Raw genomic sequence first — 13,840 nt, 5'->3', positions numbered from 1 at the left:
GAGAAACGTAACCATTGACAAGATCTCCCAAATGATCCGTCACAATAAAACGTACACTACAATCAAACAAACCAAAGAAATAAAAGCCCTGGAAGACGAGAAACACAAACGCAATTAGAGAGATTTTAAAAACCCCGCCGCTATTAACGACACGACGCCACCTCGAACCCACCGAAACAAACGCTACACGCCCACGCTAATAAAAGCCACGGCGACAGAGTTAAAATCCGAGCCGCTGCTTCACGCAACGACCCGTAGAAACCATTGCACGCCTTTAAAAACAGAATAGCCCGGCAAAAAAAATATCCGACTACGGAACTCGATTCAAACCAAACCTTTATCGTCACCACCCGAAGAACCGAGAACCGTACCGGTCAGGAAGAACGCCATAGCCCTTAGCGCACACCCACTGCGACCAGAACAAACCCGTGCGATCGATCCCTACAAAGCACCTCCGAACCACGACACCCAAGAACTTGCGGCAGCCCAACCCCGCGCTGCCGGCCCCGGACGGAGCGCGGCTCCCGGCGGCAAAGCGGCTCCTCCGGCGGCTGCTCCGGCGCGCAGGGGCGGCGCCGCCCCGGAGACCCCCCCGCCCCCGCCCGCTCCCCCTGCCCGGGGGGCCCCGGCGGCGCCCGAGCCCCGCGCCCGGAGCGGACAGAGCGGCCGGCACCGGCCGGGCCGGCGCAGCAGCGCCCGCGCCGCCTCTGCCGCCCTTGGCCGGCCCGGCGCCAGCTGCCCTCGGCTCCGCACGGCGGCTCGCACCGGCAAAGCGGCTCCGCCGCTGCCGCGCCAAATTCCCCGTGCGCCTCGGCACCCGCCCGGCCCGGGCCGGCAGCGCTCCCGAGCGGCAACGCTCCGGCCCGGGCCGCGGCCACAAGAAGCGCCCTCAAATGCAGCGGCACAGCCCGACTGCAGCCCTGCAAACGCCGCCAGAGCTGCGGCTTCCCGCAACTCAACCCCGAAACTGACGCCGCGGGCGGCGCTCACCTCGCTTCAACAAGGGCAAAGAAATGGCTTCTCCCCTTCAAGTTCATCCCCTAGGAGAGCAGAAAAGAAGGGGCTTTCCTCCAATGAAATCCTGCAAGCCATGTGCAAAGGGGGATTTTGACCTCCATTCAAACCCTTGCAAAGGAGGGACACCAGCGCTGTCCCCTCCCTTTAAACCTTAGGATGATGAAAATGGGCTGGCTACCTTCAAATCAAAGCCATCCGATGACAACAATACTTTGCCCATTCCCGTTCAAATGGAACGCAGGGATTCCCTGTCACCCCTGGGATACCCCTAACAGCCGGGAAAAGGCAGCTTTTCCTTCAACCGACATCCTTGGAACCGCAAGCGAAAGCGGATCCCCCCCAGTTCCAACACAGACAATATTAGGAGAGTAGCTGCTTGCCTCTCCTTCATTTCTTTTGTCTTCACAAGCTCCCTTTTTGTTCCTGGGGAAGCGGGGACGGGGGACTGCCAAGATCCAATTGAAAAGGGAAAGGACCAAAGTCCCCGCTCCAAACCCACACGCGCTCACCCGTTCGGCTGCTGCTTCCCGGCACAAAGATTCGTCCCTCGGCACCTCCTTGAAGCGATGCTCCGCGGATCCAAGCGCGTATCCAGGTGTTCGCCCAGACGCTGCGAGAAGCTCTCGCAGTCCTTCCATGAGACAGCCCCGGGAGCCCCCCCATGAACCCCTCTACTCAGCAGCTCCATGCAAAAGGCAGCTGAGGCGAAGCCTCCCCCTAAAACAGCCTCGCACCCCCCCCCCCCCCGGCAGGAGCCGGCCCCTCATCATCCTCACAGCTCACACCTGGCGCTGCTCCGAGCCCCCCATCATCCTCACAGCTCACACCTGGCGCTGATGCCACTCTCCAACAGCGCCTCTCCCCGTCCAGCACACAGCCCGCTTCTCACAGACAGAGCCAACAGAAATCTGCTCCGGGTGCTGGCTGTTCTTAGTCCGTCTGCTTCCACAATTCAGACACGGACGTGCGCTGATGGCACTGAGGGAAAGCTTTCCAGTGCACAAAACTGTCATTCTGGTAGCACGCTTTGAGACGCCTGCAGAAAAAGCAGAATCAGCGCCGCCTCCTAAGAGCCCTGCTGAGGAACCCCGCCCTCCTTGGGACACCCAATGCAGCAGAGCTCGAAAAACGAGGGCAAAAGTCAAGCTTGGAGTGGAAAAAGACAATAGAAATACAGCAGCCTTTCAAGAAAGCCTTCACACAGTAATAGTGGGAGCCGGTCCCATTTCTTCTTTCCTTGCTCTCTGGAATGACATCAATACGAAGTAAAAAACCCACACGAAACACAAGGCAGAGCTGGGATTTGACACGTCTTCCTTTTGGCTCTCGGGATGACAAGCGCCTCTTCCGGGACTGCGACACGCTTTGGGCGCTGGCAGAGAACGGAGGCAAAAGGTGCCAGAGAGCCCTTTCTATCGCCTTCAGCCCCTGCAGCTGTTCTGAGGGTTCCAGGGCACAGCTCGGTCCGTTCCTAGATCAAAACCTCACGGCAATATCTTCAGAACTACTACGCATCTCCAGTCGGAACCTTCTACATTCCTGTAAACAAATGAGTGCATAGAGAGGGTTTCTCCCCAGCTGAGTTTAGAGACCAATTCCTATTCTTTAGCAATACCTAGAAAACCGAATGCCTTGCCAGGTTTTAGCATCCTACACCCACTCACCCCTCCCTGTGCATTTGGTGGCAGCTTTGGGTCCCTCTGGGGGACGGCACCCAGCGTGACCCCCGCCCCTCGCCCGCCCCCCACCTGCTCCTGCACCGCCGTGGGGCTCCCTCTCCTGGGCACCTTGGGCTGCCCCCAACGGCATCAGAGCCCCGAGTCTTCACCCCGCCTTTCCCTGACCCCCAAAGAAGGCTCCGAACGAATCCGACTGCCCCGGACAGCAGCGCAGCGCTTCCCCCAAGCCCTTCCCACACGTGCATAGCCCCAGCAAGGGATTCTGCTGCAACAAGAAAGGGGGGGCAGCCCCCAGAAGGCTTGAGGTTCCTGCCCAGCCTCGCTGTCACGGGCCAGGGGCAGCGAGAGAGGGAGCGGCACAGACGGCGGGGACGGCCCGGCACGGAGCGGGGGCCGCTCTCAGCGCGATGCCGGCAAAGCCGCAGCTCCGGCGCTGTCGGCCGCGCCGCTTGAGCGGCACGGGGGGATCCGCCGAGAGCCTCCGGCCCCGCGCGGGGACTCCCGCAAGGGCCCAGGGGCGCCGGGCTCCGGCCCTCGGGGCTTTATTCTCCGGCAGCCCGAGCCCCGCGGCTGCGGGGCAAAGAAGGAAAGGGGGCACGGGAAGAGAGGAGCGAGAGCAGGGCACGACAAAGGGCGGCGAGGGAGCTCGGGCTGTGCAGGAAAGCGGCACGGGAAGGGAAAGCCCGGGACGAGGGTACACGGAGGCTGGGCACAGGAAGGAGAGAGGGGGAACAGAAGGGAGTAGCGGGCTAGGGACAGGACAGGAAGGAGCCGGCTTTGCGGGGGGAGAGGGAATGGGGGAAAGGGAGCGAGAGAAGTCGAAGACGGGGAGAAGGAAGGAGGGCTAGAGAGAGGGACAGGCGGGGAAGCCTCCCAGAGCCCCGGCTGCACCCCGAGCCCGGCCCGGCGCCTCGCCCTGCCCGGGATGCTGCGGCGCTCGGCGGAGCTCGGCTCGCTCCGGAGACGCTCGGCTCGAGTCGGCTCTTGGCGCCTCAACTCGGCTCTTGGCGCCTGCATTCGCCTCTTCGGCCGAGCTCGCCTCGCTTCGGCCCAACTCCCAGCCGCTCTGTGCCTTCGGCGCGCCTCGGCTCCCCGACGGCGGGCGGGCAAGCGCCGCCGCCTCCCGTTCAGCTCGCCCGGCTCGGGGCTCTCCCGCTGCCGCGTCCCGCGGGCGGCCCGGCCACGGCGCGGACACGACCGGGAGCGCGGGCTCGGGCAGGAGCTCATTAGGCTGGGAGCGCACTGGCGCTAAGCAGCGCGCACGAGAGCAGCAGGCTCGCTTCGCCTGAGCTCGGCTCGCTTCGCTTCAGGCAGCCTCGGAAGCCTCGCCTCGGTTCGCTCGAGGCCGTCAGGGTCGGCCGCTCTCGCCTTGCTTCGGCCGAGCTCGTGCGATTCCCCCGAAGGCGGCGGCGTTCGGTTGTGGTTTTAGAAATAGCCTCCTCTATCGATTGGATCTCTCTACAGTTAGATTTATATTTCTAGAATACGTCTATTAATCCAAACAAAAACCCCATCTCTAACCAAATAAATACACGAAAACACCTTCTTTTAAACGGTATCGAAATATTTTTATACTTTGTGTAATTATACTCACATTTATATTTATCGTTTCTTTTGATGCAATCTATTAATAATGATCTATAATATCTATAAAATTCTAGACATGTATTTAAAGTATTATTTATATTATGTATCGTATCTACTGCTGCAACTGATTTTTTCTTCTAGTTTTAAACTTTATCTGTATGTATTTATGATATCTTTCTAGACTTAGATTTCTACCTTCATATTCTTTGTATTTATCATTTTTATCATCAAAACCCTGCCTATTGACAAGTAAAAAAAACCGCTTTCTTTAACGATCTAAAAAATATTTTTATACTTATAATTTTCATATTTCTATTTATAATTTGCTCTCTAGTACGTGATAACATACCTGCTCCTGCACCGCAGTGGGGCTCCCTCTCCTGGGCACCTCGGGGTGCCCCCAGGGGCATCAGAGCCCCGAGTCTTCACCCCCCCCCCCCCCCTTTTCCTCTAGTTAGAAACTACACTGGAACTTTTTTCTGGAAACAAAGACATGACCTAAATCCTCTCCCCATGTCCTAGACAGATAGATGTTCAGTTCTTAGTTGACTGGGCAGCAGTTTCTTCAATAGAATGATAAACAATATGGAAAGGTTTTAGCTACAAGCAAATAGGCAAATCTGAACAAGGTCCTGGTGGCCAGCCACTGCAGTTCTTTTGAAGCAATTTTTTAAACAATCAAATACTGATACCACAAAAAATAAAGCAAAAAGCTGACTACTGGCTAAGAAAGAAGGAAAAATTAACTTTTGACGACAACAACAACATTCCAAGGACACAGGCTTTTTTCCAATCTCAGACCTTATTACTACTACCTCTCTTGGGAATTCTCATCGTGGATCCCAAAAGGAATAAATCCCTCAGCGTGTCCTAAAGCACCAAGGAGCTACCTACAAGTGAAGGTGGCTACTTTCAGTGCAGACACAGCTGATGACACAGCCGTAGCACAGTTCCGTGCTGCACAGGGATAGTACTGTCTCCTCTTCTCCAGCAGCTGACTCTCTCCTGCCATGGCTTCTGTAAATGCATCAGAGCACGACCTTAACCACAAACAGGCAAGAAAACACCATCCGAAGTCTTTCATTAAGCAGTACAAGAAGGGTTCCAAGCAGAGACCAACAGAATTTCAAGGAAGCAGTATGCAATTAAACCCCCTCAGATTTGTTCAAGTAGCCGGCAAAATGGAACCATTCAGAAACGACAAAGAAAACCCCCCCAAGTATTTATACAGGAGTCCTTAATGTCAGAAAGGGGATGACAGGTTATGTTCAGATAAGATGAATGTTTATTTGGATCTATAAATAAACTTCTCTCGTGGTCCTTTGCCAAAAAATAGAACCTACAAGTGAACACCTACACCTGCCTCAAGAGACCTAACGAGCCCCTGGCAGCCACCGGCATCAAAGCGCAGTGGATGTTTCTAATCCAGGCTAAGGAGAACAATGTCACCTTTTGTTCTCTCCAGTTTGTTTCCTCTGCAGTCCTAGTTGCTTCTTATGATTTTTACAGTCTCTGTATCTTCTCGGGCAGCGCTGAGTCTGACGACAGGGATACGAGAGTCCTTCCCTGCCCTACGGAGAGAACCAGGAAAAAAAGTTCAAAAAAGAACAGGGCAGTTTGAAGTTAATACCTCCGACGAGAAGCAGCACCCGACAAACAGAGCAACGGTGAACAAAGCGTGACACCTCCCTGGGGACAGAAGACTTACAAACTCTCCGGGATTTACAATTCCAGTAACCAAGCCCTTCAGCACAGCAGCCAAGTGTCCCATTAGGTGGTGCTGCACCAAAGCACGATCCGAGAGGTTCCAAAGAGTGAAATGCACGTTATTGTCCAAAGACGTCAAATCTTGCAAAATAACAAAACTACAATAGATCTAAACTACAGGGCAAGGGTACAAGTGTTAACTTGAGGAGCTGGAACCATCCAGGTGAGCAACTGCTAACTGGATCCTCAACAGACTTTGAGGAACCCTTCAGGATACAGAAGGGTTTTCCCCAGAAATTGCACAGGCCGAGTTTTGATAGAAGTACACTTGCCAGATGCTCAGAAACGTCACCCATCCTCCTCCGGGTGTCCTGAGAGAGCTGCGAATGGCTCTCACGTGGTTTGAGCTGGTTCTGTAAGGGCTCAGGCTGAATTTCACCAGATGCAACCAAACTGGGCAACACCCAGTGGGACAGAAGGAACCCAAAGCTTGTTTTACCCAAAGCTTGGGTAAGCAGAGCTCCAGCAAATACTGAGGAAACGGACAGAACGGGGTAACAAATAATAAACATACCTTTTTTTTTTTTTTTTTTTTTTCTTTTCAGATGAGCAAAACAATTAAGGAGAAGGTGAAAACCTCACCATGACTGAACATTTCATCACCTGTAAGCTGACCATCCTTAGCATAGAGGACTCCAAATTTAAAATTCACCGATCCCTGGAAAATAAAACCAAATATTATTTGGTGAACAGTCAAACAGAAGACATAAAAATTTGGTTCCTCTAATCTTTGCCTACATCCTACACGTTAGAACATACATTTTATACCATCTCCTACTACACAATAATTTACCTTTAAACTTTGATAGTATAGCATAAAATCATTAACTGAGATGGGTGATCAATTATGATTAAGTTGGTGCTTCAAGTTATTTTTGCTGTCAGGTTCCAAAAAACATGACTTCTTTTTACTGTAACGAGCAATTGATTTAGAAGTCATCAAAAGCCCATCCAAATACAAAGCCGTATTCACCGGACGGGTCTGTGAGCAAGAAGTAGTTAGGCTTGTACTCACCTCTTGCCCTTCAAGAACCAATAAATCCTGTCAACAAAAACAGCATCTTTAGCCCCCTCCTATTAAAGATTCTACAAGGATGATGCTTTTATTGGTGTTTAGAAGTTTGGATTTGAAATGGCCAGTTCAATGGATAAAGAGACAGTTTAAGTAGTATTAGATTATTATTATTATTATTATTCTTATTAGCTACTGGAAGAAACAAACCGGTAGGATCTATACTTAATTACTTCTATTTCCAGGAAATCATAAAGAAAAAGAACCAAACCAAAAAAAGTCACTTCCTACCTTTTGTATCTCAGGATGAAAAATGTCTCTTGGGCTCTTCTCCAGTTTCTCCAGACTCCTGGCACTGAAATGCAAATGAACGAGTGCTTTATAGGAGGGCAAGTGCACATTCCAACCCCGAAGCACCAAGCGATGGCAGTTACAGTGCTTACAAAATGAATCCTTCCCAGAGCCTCTGGGAAATGGAACGGTTTGTGCAACTGCCATTTCTCCCCCAAAATACTAACTCCCAACGCTTCCTAAACTGAGTTTGCATTTTAAAAACAGAAATTAGGGAGACTCAGGGTGGAGATCAGGTTGAAATTGATTTCCTTCTAAAGCACAGGGGCTCTGTTCCATCACCCTTCACTTTGGCTCCACACGGAATCACAGGGAGCATTTTAGGAGGGCTCAAGAACCAATTCTATTTCTCTCTTTTTTCTAGTGCTCTCTCTTCCTAAATAATTCAAGGCAAGTCAAATGAAAAAGGACAAGTTCAGCAGCAAATTCACACTTTTCCCCTTTGTCTGCTCAAGAACAGGCTTTAAAACCACTTCTTGCTGCCTTCAACGGTTAAGACTTGCAAAACGGTTTCGCAAGTTTGATAGGTTTATCATAAAAACCACAGAACGCAAGCTCTGAATGACAGGAAAAGGTACACAGGCAAATATCTCAGCTGATGGTGGCTTATTTGTAAACACAGACCTTAACGGAGATTGCACGCAGAATGTTTCAGTGGGACTCGAAGGGAAAAATATTTTCTGAGTACCCTGTAAACAAGAAAAGCTAGGATATATTACAGGACATACCCACTTGTTCTGCATATTCAAATAGGATTATCAATAAAAACACTTAAGAAGGAAGAAAACCAAGGTAATTTTACTCAGCTATATTTACTGCCGATTTAGAGGAAAAAAAAAAAAAAAGTGAACCAGAAACGCCTACCTACAGTAGAACTTTAAACCAATTGCTTGGATAAAAGCAGCTCATGGAACATGAAGTAGAAAAAAAGCGAAACCAGTATCAGACCTGCCTATTTTCTTACCATTGCACAAGAAAATCCGACAAGCGGTAGAAAGTCACTGCCTAAAACCGATCCTAGGATGTAACCGAGAACAATGGAGGCATTTGCTAATCTAAACGGAAACCTTTTCCGGACCCTAGTGTCAAATCACACGTTTTGTCTCTCAGCAGCTCGAGGCTGGAGAGCATTTCCCCTGGGGGTCGGGAGGGTAGGGGCACAAGGGGCTGAGTTTGCCGATCGCACCTGTGCCATCAGAAGGATCCAGCCCGGCGCTCCTTGCGCTCGCCATTCTCCGGGCCATCGCTGTGTTTTACTGCTCAGCGATGCCGCTCCATCTGTTTGCGTGGAAGGAAGAGCCACGAGCACTGAGGCACTCAGCAGCCGTGTCATGCCAGCGATGTCGAGCGCTCTCTGCTCGCAAGGCTGAGCACGCCGCGGAGCCGCCTCCGCAGCCGCTCGTCCGCCCCCGCCCGCAGCAGCGGCAGCGGCCCGAGGGAGACGGCTGCAGCTCGGCGGCTCCCGCGCCTCCGCCAGCCCGAGGGCAGCCGCCGCACAGTGACCGCGGCAGCGCCCGGCGCCGCTCGCCCGGGGCGGCTCCTGCAGCTCCCGGCCCGCGGCAGCAAAGCACCGCCTGGCGCTCCGCCATCGGCAGGCGGCAGCGCGCCCCGCCCGAGCTGAGCCCCCGCCACCGGGACCGCTGAGCGAGGCCGAGGCACCGGGCGGACGCCCCTTCCGCGCCGCTCGGCTCCGTGCGGGCGGCCGGACGGAGGCTTCGCCCCTCCAGCGTCGCTGCCGCGGCTCCGTCCCGCGCGGGACAGGCGCCGGGAGCTCCCCGCGCCCAGCCCGCTCCCCCGGCACGCGGCCGCCTCGGCCCGCCAGCCATTCATATGGCGCGTCGGCCGTTGCGTCAGACGCCGCGCTTTACGGCCGCAGGGCCTGCCGGGAGTTGGAGTCTCGGACTGACAGCCACCGCTCCGTTCTCCGCCACCGGGAGCTGCGCTCCCGCCAGGGGATCAAACGGCTCCTTCGCTCCTGGGCGCGGAAGCACCTTAGGCAGCACCGCCCCTCCCGAATGTCCTTTCTTTTCCACTCCAACTCTTTTTTCTTTTTTTCACTCTGTTTTTCACCCCCTTTTCCACTTTCGCTCTTTCTTTTTCACTCTCACCCTTTTCCTTTTTCATTTTTTTTCTTCCTTTCTCTTCCTCCTTTTTTTTTTCTTCCTTTCCTTTTTCCTTTTCTTTCTTTCTCTTTCTTTCTGTCTGTCTTTCTCTATTTCTTTCTCTCTCTCTTTCTTTCTTTCTCTCACTCTCTTCCTTTCTCTCTTTCTTTCTTTCTGTCTCTCTCTTTCTGTCTCTCTCTCTTTCTTTCTCTCTGTCTCCCTTTCTGTCTCTCTTTCTTTCTTTCTCTCTCTCTCTCTTTCATTCTTTCTCTCTCTCTCTCTTTCATTCTTTCTCTCTGTCTCTCTCTCTTTCTCTCTCTCTTTGTCTCTCTGTCTCTCTTTCTTTCTTTCTCTCTCTCTCTCTTTCATTCTTTCTCTCTGTCTCTCTCTCTTTCTCTCTCTTTGTCTCTCTGTCTCTCTTTCTTTCTTTCTCTCTCTCTCTTTCTTTCTTTCTCTCTCTCTCTTTCTTTCTTTCTCTCTCTCTTTCTCTCTCTCTCTCTCTCTCTTTCTCTCTCTCTGTCTCTCTTTGTCTCTCTTTCTCTCTCTCTTTCTTTCTCTCTGTCTCTCTCTTTCTTTCTCTCTGTCTCTCTCTCTCTCTTTCTTTCTCTCTGTCTCTCTTTGTCTCTCTTTCTCTCTCTCTTTCTTTCTCTCTGTCTCTCTCTTTCTCTCTGTCTCTCTTTCTGTCTCTCTCTCTGTCTCTCTTTCTGTCTCTCTCTCTGTCTCTCTCTCTGTCTCTCTCTCTGTCTTTCTGTCTGTCTTTCTGTCTGTCTTTCTGTCTCTCTCTCTGTCTTTCTGTCTCTCTTTCTTTCTTTCTTTCTCTCTCTCTGTCTCTCTTTCTTTCTTTCTTTCTCTCTGTCTCTCTTTCTTTCTTTCTTTCTCTCTGTCTCTCTTTCTTTCTTTCTTTCTCTCTGTCTCTCTTTCTTTCTTTCTTTCTCTCTGTCTCTCTTTCTTTCTTTCTTTCTCTCTGTCTCTCTTTCTTTCTTTCTCTCTTTCTTTCTTTCTTTCTTTCTCTCTTTCTCTTTCTTTCTTTCTTTCTTTCTCTCTCTTTCTTTCTCTCTTTCTTTCCCTGTATGTCTAATCTGGGATTTCCATTCTGGCTTTAGGATAAAAAAGCAGCAGTAGAAACGTTCAGGCTACCGGGGAGTGCAAAAAACCCCAAAACGGTAATGATTTTAGGAAAACTATTTCCTCCATGGGAGCCTGAAATTTTCTACAGCTGCAGGTGACATAGAGCTTTTATTTCTTCTTCTAGATAGTTTATACTTAATACTCTATGTATACAGCGCCCCCTGCCGTTTGCATGGGCGCACTGCAGGCACGGCGCCCTTTGCCGCCTGCATGGGCGCACTGCAGGCACGGCGCCCCCTGCCGTGTGCATGGGCGAACTGCAGGCAGAGTGCCGCCGAATGACGTCACCTCGTCGACACGGCGCCCCGCCCCGGCCCCGCCCCCAGCGCCCCTCGGAAAGACCCCAAGGCGTAGCCGTTTTGCCAGCTGCCTGATCAAAATGCCGACACCCACCTCGAGCCCTAGAAACGATTTCCCGCGACGCCGAACCCTGCAGGCGAACCGGAATGCCATCATCGCAATTGAAACGCCACAGAAAAGCTCGTCGGGGCCGCGCCGCCATCGGTGTTCCGTGCAGGCAGTCCGCATAGACACACCGCCGGGGGCCCTCCGTTCTTCCGCCCTTTTGAGAAGGTCAAACAAACTCCGCCACGCGCCACGCCCAAGAGGGCTGCCTGGCGGCGGCGGGCTGCAGTACCGCGCTCTGCCCACAAGGCGGCAGCACTGCCGCCCACCCCAGCCGGGGGCGCCGCGCGCCTTGGGCCTGCGGGCGGCCAAGGCGGCAAAAAAGAACAGGGGCCATCCCCCCCAAAAACTCCTCTAAAAATAAATGCCCCAAAACAACCAGGAAGAAGAAAAAAATCCTCCTGCCTCTAACCTAATAGGATAAAAAAAACAAAAAAAACCAAAAAAACAACCCAAACCAAACAATTTCTTTTAAAAAATATGTAAATATTTTTAAAAATAGTTTTTCATATTAATATTCACCTTTCTATTTATAATGCGTATTGATGTATATTTATACATTTCTATTTATAAATAAATTTCTATTCTATATTACATCTCTCCCTAGTACTTAAATTTATTTCTCTATTTTGATACATATTTTTACATAGTAAGTATATATTTGTTAGGATTTTTGCTTCTGTAACGCTTACATTATTTAAAATAATTCCCCTGCCCCTACCCGGATAAAAGCCAAAAAGAACCCCCTTTAATTTCGACTGCATTTAAATTTGTAAAAACAATTTTTTTTTTCATCTTTATATCCACATTTATATTTCAAATGTATATTGATGTGTAATGTTTATTTTTACATTTATAATTTCCGATTTTTTATAAGTTTATATTCTATTTTACATCTGTTCCTATTTCTTCTATTTATTGACATCTTTTTATTCATATCTTTCTATATTTAATCTATATTTCTGTGTTAGGATTTTTACTTCTGTAACTCTTCCATTATTTAAAATAAAACCCCTGCCTCTACCCAAATTCAAGCCAAAAAGAACCCCTTTCTTTTCAACTCTATTTCAATCTTTTTTAAAACTGTATCTTTCAGGTTCATATTCACATTGACATTTAAACTGTATATCAATGTCTACTCTTATTTGTATTCTATATTACATCCCTTCCTATTATTTCTATTTCCTTAGGTTTTATATTTATATCTTGATTATCTATCTCAATATTTAGAAACAGGTAAGAGTAATATCTATATTCATATTATTTCAAATAAAAACCCTGCCTCTAACCCAAGAAGAGCCCAAAAAACCCCAACCCTTTCTTTTAGACAATATTTGAATAGATTTTACCCCTAGGTTTTCCTATTGATAGTCACATTTCTATTTATAATGTGTATTGCTTACTGATCCATTTCTCTTTATCAATGTCAATTTATAAATCAATTGATATTCTATATTCCATCTATTCCGAGGACTTATTTCTATATTTTTATACGTATTTTGATTCATTGATTATCTATTTCTGCGTTCAGATTTTCACTTCTGGAACACTTGTATTATTTCAAATAAAACCCCTGCCTCTACTCAAACAAAAGCCAAAAAATTCCCTTTCTTTCCAACTATATTTACATCTTCTTCTATTTCTATTCCCATTTCTCATTTATATTGCCACATAAGGTCATTTCTATTCTATACTACAACTCTTCATATTACTGACATAGATTTAGATTTCAATTTCTATCCATAGTTTCGTCATTTCTCTTTCTAGACTTATGATAGATTTCTATCTTAAGATTCACATTTCTATAATACTTCTATTATTTCAAATAAAACCCCTGCCTCTAACCAAACAAAAACCAAAGACACCCCTTTATCTAAACCATATTTAAAACTCTAAAAATCATCTCATTTTTCATCATTCTCTTCACATTTACTTTTATAATTTTTATTCATTACATTTGTAGCTATTAAACATACTCGAGAGAATACCTTTTAATAGAATAATACATATATAGTATTTTTATATCCTAGATATTCTTTTACTTCTATTTCTTTATATTCAATATTTAGAGAGATCGGTATACGCGTTATATATTTGGAGATCTGGATTTTTATTTTTATATTATTTCTATCTAGAAAAAAAACCCCAGCCTATAACCTAATAAAAACCAAAAAATCCCCAATTCCTTTTAACTCTATCTAAATATTTTTATATTTACAACCGATCTTTAGATATCTTTGTATACATATACAATAGACTATCATTTCTATAGATTAGCATCTGTTACAATAATATACTATATAGTATAGTTTTATGTGTTTATCTATTTGTTTTCTATATTTATGTTTACCACTATCATTTTATATTTGTTTTTATATTGATATTTATTTCTACTTTAATTAATCTATATATTAGACCGTATCAATTCATTAACCCAACGCATCAGAACCACACAAATACCGCACCTTCGGCAGCACCGGTACGCAGCCCACGCTCATCCCACCGCAGCGTATCCAAACCAAACCTATTTCTAGGACTAACAGAACAAAGACCCCACAACATTTAACCCTAAGAAAAACTCAAATCAACCGAACTGTCAAGACATTTGAAATCCCACTATAACTAGCCCAAAAGCTCCGTACATTCTCATCATAAACTTCCTCCTCAACCAATGGCTCAAAACCCCAAAAAACTCAGATACACATGGAAAATGACAGAACTGCTAGTCAAAACAAACACCCATGAAAAATTAAATCCAACCAACTCACTAAACTCAAAACCCTACAACTGAC

General features: G+C 48.2%; 1 protein-coding gene across 7 annotated transcripts in view; it reads right to left on the bottom strand.

Moving 5' to 3' along the window:
- LOC129134057 (GTPase-activating Rap/Ran-GAP domain-like protein 3) overlaps positions 1-11,219 on the bottom strand; it is a 28,031-nt gene extending 16,812 nt beyond the window's left edge. The window contains exons 1-7 of one of the 7 annotated variants that reach the window (XM_077179363.1): positions 11,037-11,219; positions 8,600-8,691; positions 8,038-8,102; positions 7,354-7,417; positions 7,066-7,092; positions 6,633-6,708; positions 4,240-5,854 (exon numbers count right to left, since the gene is read on the bottom strand). In XM_077179363.1, coding sequence (XP_077035478.1) covers positions 5,787-5,854; positions 6,633-6,708; positions 7,066-7,092; positions 7,354-7,417; positions 8,038-8,102; positions 8,600-8,691; positions 11,037-11,145 — 501 coding nt within the window. In that variant the 5' untranslated portion in view covers positions 11,146-11,219 and the 3' untranslated portion in view covers positions 4,240-5,786. Of the gene's footprint in view, positions 1-4,239; positions 5,855-6,632; positions 6,709-7,065; positions 7,093-7,353; positions 7,418-8,037; positions 8,103-8,599; positions 8,692-11,036 lie in introns of those variants that run through there. The other 6 variants (XM_077179365.1, XM_077179364.1, XM_077179367.1 and 3 more) reach the window with 6 other exon arrangements.
- Between the last annotated feature and the right edge of the window lie 2,621 nt (positions 11,220-13,840).

Source organism: Agelaius phoeniceus, chromosome 5 (assembly GCF_051311805.1).
Source record: "Agelaius phoeniceus isolate bAgePho1 chromosome 5, bAgePho1.hap1, whole genome shotgun sequence".
Taxonomy (NCBI): Eukaryota; Metazoa; Chordata; class Aves; order Passeriformes; family Icteridae; genus Agelaius; species Agelaius phoeniceus.
Note: the sequence above shows the minus strand (reverse complement) of the source record. Positions and strands in the feature narration are given on the sequence as shown.